At 42.3% G+C, this 16,252-nt stretch overlaps 1 protein-coding gene across 4 annotated transcripts in view; it reads left to right on the top strand.

Annotated features, from left to right (window-relative positions):
• Window positions 1-15,902, top strand: part of LOC148010168 (uncharacterized) — a 99,111-nt gene extending 83,209 nt beyond the window's left edge. For 3 of the 4 annotated variants that reach the window (XM_087672586.1, XM_087672584.1, XM_087672587.1), the window contains 7 exons: window positions 4,400-4,509; window positions 5,242-5,326; window positions 10,923-10,981; window positions 12,706-12,789; window positions 13,623-13,740; window positions 13,841-13,942; window positions 14,136-15,902. In XM_087672586.1, coding sequence (XP_087528712.1) covers window positions 4,400-4,509; window positions 5,242-5,326; window positions 10,923-10,981; window positions 12,706-12,789; window positions 13,623-13,740; window positions 13,841-13,942; window positions 14,136-14,267 — 690 coding nt within the window. In that variant the 3' untranslated portion in view covers window positions 14,268-15,902. The remainder of the gene's footprint in view (window positions 1-4,399; window positions 4,510-5,241; window positions 5,327-10,922; window positions 10,982-12,705; window positions 12,790-13,622; window positions 13,741-13,840; window positions 13,943-14,135) is intronic. The other variant, XM_087672585.1, reaches the window with a different exon arrangement.
• The last annotated feature ends 350 nt before the right edge of the window (window positions 15,903-16,252 follow it).

The raw sequence follows: 16,252 nt of genomic DNA, 5'->3' as shown, positions 1-16,252 counted from the left end.
CTCATTAGGCACTCAAGATGCCTTTTGTATATGTGCGTAGAAAGGATAAATCTTCTAAGTTTTCATGTACAATTGTCATGGACCCCTCCGATTCAAAGTAGACCGCACATCTGAGATCACAGGTTGAGCACCCTCGAGAGCACCCCAAGGATCATCTGGCACGCCTTGCTTTTGATCGTAAAGGCAAGGTAATTACCTTGTTGGATTGCAAATATCCTCATTTGCTTGCGTCGAGTGGAAGCAATCCTTCCCCTGTGAAATATGCACACATAAGACAAACTGCTTTTGCAGTCTTGGCAGATTTTCTAGATGGAGTTTTTGAGGCATTGGTCGAGAAAGTCCAAGTGAGGCGTGAGTAGCCAGCCTCGCCCGTGAATTCCTTGATTTCACAAATGCAGATTGCCACTTGGAATGTCGATGGGATTTGTTCTTGTAGAAAGCAACATGACATGTGGCGTATTTTGCATGAGAACCATTGGGATGCTTTGTGTGTTGTGGAGCACAAAAGCCACGATGATGCCAACTGTGTCTTGGATTGTCATGGATTCCATTTTTTTAATGCTGGTTGCAAGGCTCAACCCTATTCGGGTGTCCTCATGGTTATACAAGAGAAAGTCCAGCTAGTGCTTATGAAGAATGATATTCATGGATGCTTCTTGGTGATGTAGATAGTGTTTGAAGGCCAGGTCTTATGGCTGGTTGGCCTTTATGCGCCCAAGGACTTGTTGCCTCGTTAGGCCTTGTGGAGCCATCTTCAAGATTTTTTGAGCCTAGGAAGACCGGGTTTGCTTATGGGCAATTTTAACAGATGTGTTGACCCATCTTAGTCCACTTTAGAACACTCTCTGATGGATAATCTAGAAAGTAGGGCGCGGTAGGCCTTTGCCATGGATGACCTGAAATAGGATCTTTGGTCTTGGCTCTCCCCATCAGCTTTAGGATTCACCTTTCACTTGCCTAAATACTTGGCCACATGGTCTTGACTAGACCATATTTATGCCATGCATGAAGACTCCTTTTTACTAGAAATTTTGGAGATGCGAGTCTTGCAGAACTATGTTGTATCCAACCATATTCCTTTGCAGCTTGACACGATTAGGCAGCCAATGGATGCGTTTGCTGGCCTCTTGGGTAGGTTGCCCTTGAGATTCAACGCTTTCTTTTTAAGTCATGTTGTTTGCAAGGGCTACATGACCCAATTGCTAGAGAGGTTTTCATGTGATTTTCCACTACAAGGTTGGACTCCTTCGACAGACTGATTTCAAATGTCTGGAAGGTATCAAGACAATATGGGATCTGTCATGCTTCGCTTAATAGACAATGCCTGCATGTTGTAGAAGACATGTTAGCCTTGGTCCGTTGACTTGCTGCATGATGATTACTTGATCTCATTAGGAGCTAGATTGGATGAACTTATTCAAGGCTTTCTGTTGCAGTCGCACCAACAAGCTAAGCTAAGGAATCTCACTGATGGTCTTAAAGATAGCTCTTGTTAGACTCATAAATTCTTTCGAACCTTGCATGCATTCCTAATGTGGGAAAATTTGGCGAGGTTGCAAGATGCAGAAGGTCACATGGTCACAGATCCCCAATCAATTGTAAATGTGTAGGGAATACTTTGCAAGCCTCCGTGGGTTGTGCAACCCCGTGTGCCGTTTTATGCTTTGGTTAGAGATCAAGTTTCCCATGACATGCAATACTCCTTGGAAGCTCATGTGTGAGGGCGAAGTTATGGATATCTTGTTGCATCTATCAAATGATAAAAGCCCCGGGTGGGATGGCATCACCAATGAATTCTTTGGCACCTATGCATCCCTTTAGCTTCCATGTGCCAACAAGTTTGGGCATTGAGCAACATACCTCCATCTTGGAAAGAAGGGTTGATTAAGTTGATTCCCAAGGTCCCCTCCTTGTCCAAACTTGCGCAGTGGAGGGTGATTTCATCGATGGGCACCATGTATAAGGTCTTCACAAAGGTGTTGGTAAACCGTCTCCATAAACAATTGCATGATCTTGTTCATCCTCACCAATATGGGTTTATTAAGGGTAGAAGCATTCTTCATAATATCTTGAATGCACAGATGGCCATAGACTATGCACGGCACACACAGCAGGAGGTTGTTTTGGTGTAAGTGGACTTAGAAAAAGCCTTTAACTTCTTGTAATGGTCTCTTGTTGCAAATCTGATGGAAGTTATGGGCTTTGGACATCACATGTCACGGTTGATCTACACCATCAATATGGGTGCCTCCTCTCGTGGTATGATCAATGGTGGAGTCATTGATTCTTTTTTGTTGCGCGATTGATCCGACAGGGCTGTCTTCTCAATCCACTCTTCTTTGCACTTGCTACTCATCCTATTCTTTCCATGCTATCACATCTTGTGTATATATGGCAATTGGTTGATCTTTCTCTACCTTTGCAGCAATAGTTTGTTGCTCAGGCACTAGCCGATGATACTTTCATGGTTCTAAAAGTTGATGCTTCTAATCTTCAATCAGCCTTGGATGTTTGGGAGTTATTTGGGCATGCATCGGGCGTGCGAATTAGTGCTACCAAATCTTCCCTTATTGATTGCATGGCCTCCAATTTGCTAGATTTAGGGTGTTAGGGTAAGGTTGTCCAACAAGGCGGCATTGTAAGGCATCTTGGTTACTCCTTGGGGGTGGATGTGCATCCGAAAATCCTGCTGAAATGGAAATTTCAGAAATTGGAAACCAAGTTTGTCTATTGGAACCCTCAAGCTCAGCCATTCCACGTGTGTCTTAAAGTTGCCGGTATTTCTTGGATATCGTGGAGTCATGTTTGCACCCCAAAATCAATGGGGGGTAGGGCTGTTTTAGACGTGGAGCCCAATATGATAGCCCTTCTTTGGTCATTGTTTCAGGCCTTGTGTATTGGTTACAACCTTGGACTCTTATTACATGCTTTTTCCTTGAGAACCGAGGCCTTTGGCATGGCAATACAAGGATTTGGGGCTCTTGGTGGCATGTGCTTAATGTTGAGGCTCACTTTTCTATGTCTGTCTCAGCTCTTCTTAATCATTTGGTGTCTTTGTGGAAAATCATCCTTTCCTAGGCCCATTGGCAGTTGACTAAGGATAGATAGGTGGCTAATTCATTGCCAATGGAAATTTTAGCGATGTCCCCTATTCTTTCATGGGAAGACAAGTCAGAGGGGAGACCTAAATTTAATCACATGGCACGTCTTGGATTGTCTTCGGTGGCTGATGCCATGCTTGCCTTGAGGCACTCTCATGTCGTTTTGCACCATCAGAAGGGTCTTTTGGGTACCTGGTGGCTATAATGATCTTTGGAGGGTAGTCTTTGATCTCTTGTAAGACGGGTAGCCCCTTCCTGTTTTGGATTCCAATTGCCCTTGGCAGGATTGGGATCTTGCAGGGTGTTTGGCCCTTCAGTTCTCTTTTGTTAATTAGATTTATCATCTCATGAATAGAGATTGTTTGTGGTGATTACCAAAGCCAATTGTCTTTGGGGCTTCTGCAAACCTAAAACCTGGTGGAAAATGGCAATAGTGGAGGGATGGATCTATAAGGCTAAATTCAAATGCAAGGTATTCATTTGGAGAATGCTGGTGGGGGGACCTCCCCCTTGCATTGGCCCTTCACCACAGAGGTATCTCTAATGGGAATTGTTTCTTATGTACCATTGCGGTTGAGTCTTCCCGTCACAGATTCATTTCCTATCCTTTTTCTTGGAAGATTTGAGCCCTTATTTGACATTTGGCTTGTGGTGGTGGGCACAAGGATGTGTGCGTTTGCTTGGGTTTTTGGTAAAGCTAAATACCATGGTTTGCCACAACCTCATGTGAAGATCCTATTTCACTTCTTCAAATTTTGGGTTTGTTGGTATATTTGGGTCACTTGCAATGCATTCATTTTTTATGCCGCCTTGGGCATTCAGCACCATGTTGCGAAGCTTAACGGACTTCTCCAGTGGCTGCTTGACCCTCTACAGCATGGGGATATCTTCGTCAAAGATGATTCATTTTCTTGGCATATGGCAATCTCCTTTGTTCCTTTGCCATGACTTCGTAACTTTTATGCATGATGGACCAGAGCCATGCTACATCTTGTAATCCTACAATCTTGTACTTGTACTTTTTCAAAATTAATACAATTACCTATTACAAAACAAAAAAGAGATGTATTGACCTCTTCAAACAGTTAGAAGGGCCTATGGGACAAAGAAATGAATACACTTGACCCGAAGGCCCTTTGAAAACGTCTCTATTCTTTAATTAAAAATCCTTCCCCCCCCCCCAACACACACAGAGAGAGAGAGAGAGAGAGAGAGAGAGAGAGAGAGAGAGAGAGAGAGAGAGAGAGAGAGAGAATCTGTTAGGCAGAGTTACAAAGTAACAGTTTCTTGAACTCCAGCTGGAAACATCAATCAAGTGGACTGTGCTCGAGTGTGTTTGGCAAGGGGCTGTTGAATCCTTGTTGACACAATCAAATTCGGAAATTTCTCATGATGATGATAATTTTGGGTGAGTTTTGAAAACTCTTATATCTTCTTGGTCTGAACATTTAGTTTGCTGAGCATGGATTTGTATGTTGCTTAGTTGCATATCACAAGTGTTTGTGTTCACATTTTTAACCATCATAGCAATACTTATTGCGCTTCTACAGAATAGTTTGAATCTCAGCATGGGTTTCTTGTAGACTGTAATTATCTGTCTGCATAATATGCTTGAGTGGATTCAAGTTAATGGTCCTACATTGGTACGTACCATTTCGTTGTGTCTTATAAGCTATCACTGGTGTGTTGTTTAAGCTGTTATGGGATACTTTACACATTGAAAATCGATGCTATTGATCTCTAGGCCACAGTAAAGGGACCCTTGTCCCCAATTCTAATTTCTGCTGTTTTTGCACTTATAACATGTTAGGAAACGTCTTGGATGGTTTCCACAAATTTAGTCTGACTTTGGCTAAAAGAAATTTCACAGGAAGAACACTATAATCAACCACCAAATGAGTGCAACTTCTTGCAAATATTGGAAATGATTGTACTGACATGAGCTTTAAATTAATAGCTGCTTGTGTGCTACCATAACCTGGTTTGAAGCTGTTTCCAAGAAGAAGATACACTCATTGTTGTGTTTGAATACATCTGTTGTTTAATATCAGAGGCAGTGTTTGGTTAGAAATTATTCTTGTACCCAATTGTTCTATGTTGAAGTCTTGACCTGTCTCAATAATTTTATGTACCATTCCAGCTCACACACAGAAAATAGAGGTAGATGCTGTACGGTGGATCTGATCAAGGAAAAGGAAGGAACGCCTAGGTTACAGATGAAAAGGGTATTATGCTTAGACCTTCCCTATTATCTGTGATAATACTCTCCTGCAGCTCTAGTTGTTATTCCGATGTATTGTTTTGAGAAAATGAAGATGATAGTGGCTTTTGTTTACATTGTTTGGAGCCTTCTCTTACCTCTCAAAAGCGATGATGTGCATACACACATACTTGTATCTGCAAGTGTAGATGTGTTTTTTGGTAAGTTTTAGGCCTATCCTCACGATGTGATCCACTTCATTTGCAAATAAAAGTAACAGAATTGTGATCCTTAAGAACAAAAAACCAGTGCATGCCTGCCATCATATGGTTGGACATGCTCTTCCTTGTTGATGACTAGCAGCCAATGCAATGGATATTAGTACAGCTTTTAGTGAAATTTCAGATTGAAAAAGATGAAAGCACAGAAGGTATGAGGGGGCTGGTTAGATGGAGCAGGTGAGAGCAGGCAAATGAAGCACCAAGGGCAAAGGGGGCGAGTGAGTGGGCAAATGCTAATTCCCTGGTTGGGATGGTGGTATAGGAGAGAGTTTTACTTTCTCAAAGGAATAAAACTGTGTTAATGAACATCTTGGTTAAACAAAACCATGGTCAAATAATGCAAGCTATATAGATGATGATAATGATAATATAAAAGAAAACATGTCCGAGCTGTCTGTTCTCATGAGAGTGTCTACTACAAGGGTTCTGTGAAAAGTAAATCTGTGGTCTATAATGCTAGACACGGGTGATTCTAGGCAGAACAATGTGCTTGAATCTGCCCATCATGCACCCAAAGACACTTAGCAACATCTCCCATCCCCAAATCAGAGTGTGGGTGATCTTTGTCCAAATCTTGGTTTGTTGCAGACATCATGTGTCTCAATGTCATGGCTGCATCTTGCTGCCTAAAATATTGAGCTATAATGCTAGCAACTATCAAGTCCCATTTGTGACGGTGCTGTGCAGTCCACTCCATCTAATAAGTTCAGGTGTGAATAATAGGTGTGAATAATTGATTGCTACTCACTTCTCCAAAATTTGCAGGCAAAGAAAAGCTGTTGTGGGGAATAAAAGAGAACAAAAAAGAATGCTTTTTGTAGATCTGAGCTCCACCTAACACCAGGAAAGAGCCAAGGAGGCACCACAAAACTTTGTTAAATCCACCCATTGACGCTGCTGCAGAGCTCCCTGATCAATTGCCTTTTTGTATTCAGGCACCCAAAAAGAAAAGAAGAGTGCAAGTATCTATCATTATAAAAATTAAACAAGAATATTTATGAGGCTTTATGGACTTCTGAATATTATTGTAGTCTTGTGAAAAACCCCACTACCTGTAAGAAAAATCGGATTGATATCCTAGATAACTGTCTTTTTGTATTTTGGCACTCAAAAAGAGAAAAAGCATACATGTATCTGTCATTAAAAAAAAAAAAAAAAACTAAAGAAACATATTTATGAGGTTCTATAGAATTCTAATTATTAATGTAAAAATGTCGAAAGCATATCCTAGGAGTAACAAATGTCATAGTCCCAAAGATGTGCTCAATCAAACTTGCTCAAATGCATAAAACCCATCTGTCCTCCATCTTCATGGCTTGTCTTTGTGTTTCTGTGCTTTAATTGAGTCATATTCAGTTTGCCATGAATGCTCCAGACCATGTGCATGTGAGTGTTGTGCTGCCACTTTGATATTAGTTATCCACATCCTCCTTCCCATTGTGATAGTATACCAAAAATGGGAACATCGGACCCTGGAGGAAAGGTGTCCCTCCATTTGAACCCACTCTCTTGAGCCCCATGGTAGCCTCTTAAGGTGCCTTGCCTTGTAAGTCTAGTATCTCCAACCCTCCTTTACACAAGTGGCAGCCCATCAACATCTATACATCAACTCCTAGCACACTATGCAGCCATTCTAATCCTTTGATGAAAGCATCTTGGTAAGTTTGCATGATCAGGTCCTTGCAACCATTCTTATCCTTTGATGGGTGCATCTTGTTAACTTTGCATAATCTAGGTTGCCATCATCCTTTTTGAAGGTGAAGCTGTTATTTCCTTGGGCATTTGGATGGGTGCTAGTAGCAATGGTTACAGTAGTCATGAGGTGACTTAGTGCGAATGCACCAAGGGCACCTTGAGGTTATGGTAGCCAAGTCCTATAAATAGGACTCAAGGCCCTATTGTGCATATGGATTGTGTGATCACCACTCTTGGACTCTTGGCCCGTTGGCCGATGCATTCATACACCGGGATGGTATGGGTTGGTGGTATGGGATGGCAATCCTTGGGATGTGGTCATGGCTTGGTATGCTGCTAGCTCCCAAGCTTGTTTGGCTCTATGGCTAGGATGTGAGTCTAATGTTAATCCCTTTTATGTTGAGTTTGGCTTGTGTTGTGTCTCGTGTGCGGGTTGTTGTTGAGCTAAAATATGCATTACTTGCTGATTAGCCTCTTAAACAACTCCAAAACACACTAAAAATACTCTTTTAGAGTAAAACCCTAAAACGGAGAGTGGTTCGAGAGAGTTCAGTGGAGACCCTAAAACGGGGAGCGGTTAGAGAGAGTTTAGTGAAAACCCTAATTTTTGGGGCGCTCTTCCACATCTATAAATAAACAGGCTACCCCCATTCAGCCATTATCCTTGTTTGCAGGTTACACCAGCCCACACACCCTCTGCTGCTGTTGGCGCCTAGTTTCCAGCCTGCAGCCCGCCTCCATTTGCTGTCCAGCCATCATCGACTGCAGCCACATTATCTTCAGCCTGTCCATTGCTGTAGGCGACAGCTCTCAGCTACTGGCGATTGCTCCAGACTGTCCCAGACTGTTGTTTAGCCTGCTGTCCATCATCTCCAAGGTTAGCCAGCTTGCGTTTTCAGCATTGCAGGCCCTGACGCTCTTAGACACTATTTCAGCTTGCTGTTTACAACAGACTGTGCACAGTTCCCAGCCTCCAATCGGTGGTACACTGCTGCGTTTACCAGTTTCCAGCCTCCAAATTGGTGCGTTTTGGTGACCAGCTTGCTGTCATTCACTATTCAACACTCCTATACTCCGACTGGTGGTCACAGACTTGGGATCCGTCTTTGGTGGACATCACACTCCGACATTGCTCTGCCCTTGAGCACACTGTACACTCTTACATTCATTTACAACATTCATTCACTTCAGAGTTGTGTGCTCTCTCTCTCCCTTCTTTTGTTTGTGTTTGAGTTTTGAGTTTTGCGTTTAGGGTTTGAGTTTTTGAGTTTTGCGTTTAAGGTTTGAGTTTTGCCCTCTGTGTCTGTGTCTGTCTCTTTGTGTTTCTGTCGTGGTCGTACACTCTGTGAGTGCTCAGTGCAAACCCTAGCAGTTTCCTTCACAGTTGTATCCTAGGGGGATGTTTCATTGGTATCAGTCCGTAGTCGACAATTTGCACAATATGCAAGATATGTTAATGATTGCGAGGGAAAGCATTAAAACAACCCAAGATCATGCCTACCGACAATTAATATAAATTATCTTCGAGGTATTACGGTCATTTCCAAATTACCAAGAAGATGAGTACCGTATCCTATGAGTTAGATTTACTATAAAAAATCTGAGTTCATCATGTGTTCCACTTGAGTCGTTTGAAAAAACGACTGGGACAGGGTGAGTAGATTGTTCCGATTGATGAAGTCCCGCGGCTTGAGGATAATGCTTGTTACATTCCACTCAAATCTGAATTGGTTCTTGACCTTAGGACTAAATGATCCCGTCAAACCGTTTATCTTGAGTATTTGGTCAAGTGGGAACACCGCTTGGATATGGAGGCTACTTGGGAGTCAAAATGTACATTGAAGAGTTGTTTTCCTCACTTCGTTCTTGAGGATATTGATGAAGACACCAATCGTTCATAAGGGGGGAAGTGTTATGTCCTTGGACATCCGGATGGGTGCTAGTAGACTGGTCACAGTGGTCATGAGGTGACTTGGTGCAAATACACTAAGGGTACCTTGAGGTTAGGGCAGCTGAGTCCTATAAATAGAACTCAAGGCCCTATTGTGTACATGGATTGTGTGATCACCACTCTTGGCCCATTGGCCGATGCATCCGTACATTGGGATGGTGTGGGCTAGTGGTATGGATGCCAATCCTTGCGATGTGGTTGTGGTCAGAAGTGTTGCTAGCTCCTAGGCTCGAGGGTGAGCCTGTTTGGGTCTATGGCTGGGAGGTGAGTATGATGTCTTGATGACCGACACATATGTGCAAACAAAGGCACATAAATGTGCTAAACATGGAAACATCCTTTGCAAATTGGCACTTTGCTTTTGTACCCCTTTGTAAAAAAATCAAATATGAAGCAATGTAAAATGTGTAGTCCAAAAGAGACACATTATAAAATATTTCTAGGAAAAGGAAAGGTCAAACCCTTTTGTCTCATGGTAAAAATGAAATGTCCTAAGACCTTAGTCCATGTATGCAAATTTGAATTTTATAATTCAAGAAAGGAAAAGGAGGTGGTTGCAACCGTGGGATTTGGGGAGGTGGGAGGTTGAGGTGGTTACACCCTCTCTCTTCCTTTATCTTCTCTTGTCACGGTTCATTTCCCTCTCTCTCATTTTGGCACAACACTTGCCTTCTTGTTCTTGCTTTTCTCTCTTGTGATCCTTTGCAAGATTTCATGGAGAGTGAGGATGGTTTTAATCTTTCTATTTCTTGTGTGTCTCTTTCTTGTGTGATTGGAGAGCATGGATTCTTGGTGAGAAGGAGAGTTTTCTTGTAGGTTTTCATGGCCAGCAATGTATTTGCAGCCTCTACTTGGCCAGTTCGTGGTTCTAATGGTGCCGTGGCAGGGTGCTCTTCATGTCCAGTCCCTCTTATGGTGAGTTTGGCTTGTGTCGTGTCTCATGTGCAGGTTGGATGATTCTCCTAGGGGGACGTTTCAAAAGCATTCTCTTTGCTAGTAGCAATCACTCCAAGACGACTATCTCCTCTAAAAAGAGGCCTTGAGAAGTGTCTGCATCTAGGCTTCACTCTTGAGGCACTCTGTGCACAGCAACAATCTCTAACATAGTCTTAGATCCTTCAAGGCCATGAGCCTTTTTCTCTGAGTACCCTCGCGGTAAATCCAAGAAAGCAAACCACTCCCCTAATGTGTCAACAGCCTGGTAGGAGAACCCTACCTCAAGAGGAATGACTCCTGTTTAACTGTAAAAGGTTGCAGTCTGATGTAGGTACTATGTCCGTACCAAGTGAAATTAATTGTATATTTAGATCAATATTACTTATATATTTTTTGTGTTCATGTGCGTGCGCATGCACACGTGCATGCTGTGCAGCATTGTGCTAGGAGATTTGATATGTTTGTAAAAATTTGCACATGCATGGCTATCTCTAGTTGCTGGTGAGTCAATAGTGCGTATCATGACGCAATACATCTAAACGGAAACCTATATTGCAGAAATTTTGAGTGCTCATATTTATTATGTGTTTGTGTGCATTGAAATGTGCTAGGAGATTTCATATGTTTGTAGAAGTTGCGCATGCATGCCTACCTCTGGTTGCTGGTGAGTTGATAGCTGTTTATCATGATGCAATACATCTAAACGTAAACCTAAGTTGTAGAAAATTTTGAGTATTTCCTTCTTATGTTTGACATAGAGATTTTTGAGTGAAGAAACAACACCCTTGAAGGAGTGGAGTCTTTTCGTCACACCAAAGTAATGTATCTTGTACTCCTCTTCTGAAAGACTTCATTGTTATTTTGTTTTCTGGTTGTAATTTTCTTCTTCATAGAGTCTAAGGAAGCAAAATTTTTGTTGTTATTGCTTGAACTCCATAAGCCTCTGTGTATTTTAAAACTAATCTAAAGTAAATGCTGCAGTGAAAAAGCAATGATGAAAATGTTGTTAGTTGTGCGGTTTCCCATTGGAAAATTGGCATGCATTGTTCACCTTCTAGCAAGTAATACCTCCTTGCTAGAACCTCAATCAGATGATACCATTAAAAATGTTGCCTTAATGTTTTCCTGCTTAGGAGTGTCCTTTTTCTTAGAGGGAGATTTTTCGAGAGAACGAAATTCTGAGTGTATCCCTCCGAAAACAGGGCTCTCTGTCTTCCCTATCTCTCTTTTTTTTTTGTGAAGAGTAAAGGAAGAGCCCATGATAGAATCACTACAAGTGGAATTGACCAGCCAGATACAAAAAGAAAAGGATTGAAAATATTAAGAAAGAGAGGAGGATCGGTGGCCTCCCGTCATGAATGGGACAGGGAGAACCACACCCAAGAGTTTTAGCAAGATTTCATCTTGGAAATAGATGTGTTAAAAGCACAATTAAATAAAGTTGTCTCGTTCATAGACTTGGGGGAGCCTATCAACATTATCTCAAAGAGGTACACAAGCAAAGGTTGTGTACATGAACATGACAAAGAAGATAGCAGTGATGAAATGGACGAAGTCCCTATAAGGAACAAGAGTGTGGATTGCCGATGAGCTGATCCTAGTTCAACTCAAAATTAGACCAGCAGAACTAGCCACAGTTAGAGAGGCAAGAAGGAATGGGAAATGGGCAGTATATCAAGGAGGAAAAGCAGTTATCAGAGATTTCCACACCCCACCTTCCCAGCAGTAAATGCCTTGTCATGAAATTTTAGCTATTGCTTTCTCTGGTTCCACTCAGGGGCATTGACTTTGTCACCATCTCTATCATTGTCTTCCCTATCTTGAGGCTTTGGAGTCTCTGTCTCTAAGTGTCATCTAGTAAACCTAGAAATGTGAACCACTCTCCTGCTGTAGCAATAACTTGTGGAGAAGCTTCCCAAGGGAAGTGATTCCTCCAAGGGAAGTGATTCCTGTGTCCTAGGGTATGGCTAGACTCTGACCTTAAGTGGTGGTTGAAGAGGAGAGCTTGCAACACCTTCTCTTCAATTGTGGTCAAGGCTAACACGGGAAGGTCAGAAGATTTAGCCCTCATAGGTCGAATGATGGCAGTTGCAAATCTGACCTCAAATCCCCTCCCAAGTTCTCATAGTGATGTGACAAGATCTAGTGTATATAGTCTGCTAAGACTAATCTCCATAGTCATAGCTTCTTCTAGGGCTCCTTGCTTGGAAGAAGCTTTCTTTTATTATCATTTTTCAGTAGCAAGAGACCCATTAATGAACAAGACAACCTTTAACAATGACCTTCCCAATACGGGTTTTTGCTCTATGTTACCTTGGTTCGGTCTTCGACTGCCTTCTAACCAGAAAGAGTTCTTGATGGGACACTTCACTTGGTCAATGCATGACTAGGGAAGGCCTAACAAGGAGTAATAAAGCACATGATCCCTAGTAGGATTTGATTTGGAACCACCCCACTTGCTAAATAGTAAGGAATATTGCTATGCTCGAATAGAGAAGCTTTTGTTTGATGGTCAAAGTAACCACCTCCACTTACTTGCAGACATTCGCCTGTGCTCACAGGCACGCACTTACACTCCAGGGGAATAATTTCAACAATCTCCGACATGGGTGGCATCTCTTGGAGGTAAGTATGACACATCAATTGATGCTCTAGTGTAGTAGATTGTTTGCGCAGTCTTGGAAATTTGGTTTTCTACATCTGCTGAGAAAGTGAAGTTGAGATGGGATGGTACTGGCCAGCATCCTCACTTGGCAGATTTGTTTGCATCGTGCAATGTGGAGGCATGTCATGTTATGGAGCAGGCCTCCACTAGGTCTTCTTTGGCTTATGGAGGGAGCCTTGAAGAGGCACGAGATTCTGGTCCAGTGGGTATTTCTCTTCCTTGCTGAACGCTTTTCAGTCTGGTTGGACCCTGTTGTTCAAAGGCTCAAAAGCAGGTGCTGCAACAGGCTCAAACTTCAAAGGTGGAACCCTTTTTGCTGCTAGCTTCTTTGGTTGGAGATCCATTGGCCCCCTGCTCAGCTTTGCTATTCCCTTAAGAGACTAAAATCTCCCCCAAAACCCTGATCTTAGTTAAGAGGGTGCAGCAGGCACCAAGCACCCTGGTGCAGCAGTCCGGGTACCCACTAAAATTTCTGGTTATTCACTTAGGCCTTGTACTAAACTCTTTTTTGGGCCCCCCTAGTAATTGTGAAGACTATACAATGCCAATCTTGTACTATGCTTCGGGAATATTATGCTGAGGGATTTTTAAGTCAAATTTTCTCTTTTTTGGGGAAAAAATGGTTTTCATGGTCATCGGACTGTTGTACTTGGCCTTTTTGTTTCAAAATAGTGAGATAAATTCTCTGTGCTCAAAAACTGATGTAGGCAAATTGATACCTACATGTACAAAAAGGCTAATTCAGGATAAGAGAAGGATCCTCATTTTTTAAGGGTTCTTTGTTTATTTACAGATCTGCATTCCCAGTTGGTGATGGGAATAGCAAATGTTTGATAACTACTCCTGAAAGGACCACATACCTTCAAAGAGAAGTAGCGCTAAGAGAGAATCTGGTAAAATCAGAGTATGAGGTAAATTGCAATAACTATTTATTATTGTGAAAGTCTTTCGTTGTGGCAGTCTCTTGAATGTATCATTGCCAGATTATTGACTGTGTCGTGGTCTTGACAGGTGGAAATTTTGGGTGATAAAGTAGTTGAATTCAAAATAGTTTTGGAGAAAGTAGCCTTGTTGCTGGACTGCATATCCAAATCTTCTGCAGCTGGCCGAGGGGTCTCTCTCTCTCTCTCTCTCTCTCTCAGAGTGTGTGTGCGTGTGTCTTAAGATAGATCAATACAAATATATTGAAATGTATGAAGGGCCTTACAGGCATACAAAGCCACAGAGACACAGCTAGGAAACAAGATAAGCAGCCACAAGGAATGCACACACTAGGAATTCTAATCAGCTGGCTGTTTTGGTGCAGACAAGGTTTCTCTTGAGAAGAATCATTGAGCAGCTGCAGAAGTTCAAAGATGAGAATTTGGAGGTGGAAGCATCAGATATGCAGTCTTATTGTTGTCAGTACCCACAATGGATCTTCTTTGGTCCTTGGTAACACAATGTACGCTGAGGGCTTGGTTCCAGAAATTGGAACACTTCTATATGTTCTGGTGAATTGATACTTTTTCATTCTTTGCCCCTTGGAATTTTGGTGCAGGTGCTGCTCAGTATCACTTGCAATTGTAAAAATCGTGATTGCAGCAGCACTTCTGTACTGAGTTCCATACAAAATCAAAACACAATGTATGGTTGCGTAAAGTTCACTTATTTTGCCAAAGAACTGCAATAAGAGTAGACGAGTCACCTTGTACTCTTGCATTGTCACGTTATTGACATAATCTTGTCATGGATATATTCTGATTTCATTGAGTTCCAACAAAAGAAGAGTTGCCAATGAAACGTAGGTAGCAGAAAAGAGTGACGAGCCGTTGACACCCATAACAAGACTGTGCATAAGGGTTTAATTTGTGCACTGGAAGGTGTCCAAGTAATGGCATTTGTACCCTATGGTTAGATGCTCAAAGATGGTCTAGCCGAAGGCCAAGCCAGTCTGGTCACAGGTCTCAAAGCTAAGTAGAAACCTGGCTGAAAATAATATCATGTGTTTTTGGCTGCTAGTGTGGGGTATGTTGTAACGTGTGCTCCTCCGCAAAATGTTGAGGAATACTTGTAATGTCAAGATCGTACTACAGACTCGGCGAAGGCAGCTAAGGGCTCAATGGGATTTCTAAGGAGATGCCCCAAACAAAGTTGGGGCATCTCCTTAGAAATAGTTGCGTGGTTGAAGCAAAAGCAGAAGAAATAGTTGTGTAGATTGATCGTACTCATGGGAATCTTATCTCAGGAGAGAAGGGCGTGGCAAAGGCGTTTCAGTGTCACTCGTCAAGTATAGTGGCTGCTCGTCAAGAGGTGGATGCGGATTACACTTCCGAAAGTTAACATTAATAAAGACGTGGCAAAGACCTGTGTTCTTGGAACATCCTTTTAGTGGAGAGATCCAGTTTGCTTTTTTCAAAATGAAAAGGGTAAATCTCCAGAGCCTGATGCCCCCCTGGAAACAATGTTCCAGACCTTGTGGGAGGCCTTCAGGTATGGTTCGGTGAGATTGCTTGATCAGTGTGCTTAAGACGAGTTTCAATCGAGGGCTTGCAAAGCTGATCTCAAGTGCGAAGGAAGCTTGGGCAGTAGAGGCTGCTCGGCTATGTTGAATGTGGTGTATAAGATTTTGGCAAGAGCTCTTGCCTTCAGGAGTAGATTTCTGCTTGCCAAACCTGTGGCGTGGGGTGGAAGCATGGATGGCATTCCATCTCTTGGCAACATTTCTGTACAGGCAAGGGGAAGGGAGGAATTGGTTTGAAGACGATGGATGAAAAGACAAAGAGGCTGAATCTTCCCTTGCTGAATCAACTTGACTTAATAATGCAATTGTGGGCGGTCATACTCCAAAGGTGGATTGCTGAATCTCTTATTTTAAGTAATCCGTGGCCTGAAAAGTGACTGGGTTGACATGAAGCCTTTGACGGCAGTTTTCTACTGGTCAAGGAGAAGCCCAAGCTTTCAATAGCTATCTTCTAAAAGGGATAGAAAGATGGATACCTTTAAGACTTTTAACAGACTTGATTGTATAATCTGAACAAAACTGAACTGACATGGATGAAGTCTATATTAGGTGTGCAATAAGAGAAAGGGAGACTGGTTGATCTCTATTATGTTGAGAAAGGGTGTTTATTTAAATGGCTAGAATTGAGAAAGGGTGTCTACTTAAATTTTGCTAGAAAACAAGGATATGTCGACTGTAAAATAAAGAAAAGAAAGCACTTAACACAATCTAAAACCCAATGGTTCATTGTGCCTAGAGCTTTTTGCAAGAGATGGGCCTCATTGGAGCTCAACACAATGAGGTCAAGGTGGATGCGCACCCTTTCAAGCGCTTCTACTCTGTATAGCTCATGCTGCCCCTTACATAGCTAGCTCAAAATCAAGGTTTGAACTGACATGCTCAAGGTTTGTATATATAATTAATATAACCATGTGTGAAGG

This window comes from Lygodium microphyllum, chromosome 30 (genome assembly GCF_053477565.2).
Source record: "Lygodium microphyllum isolate KBCC chromosome 30, Lygodium_microphyllum_v1.1.10, whole genome shotgun sequence".
NCBI classification, from domain to species: domain Eukaryota; kingdom Viridiplantae; phylum Streptophyta; class Polypodiopsida; order Schizaeales; family Lygodiaceae; genus Lygodium; species Lygodium microphyllum.
This window is presented reverse-complemented; position numbering and strand designations above follow the sequence as displayed.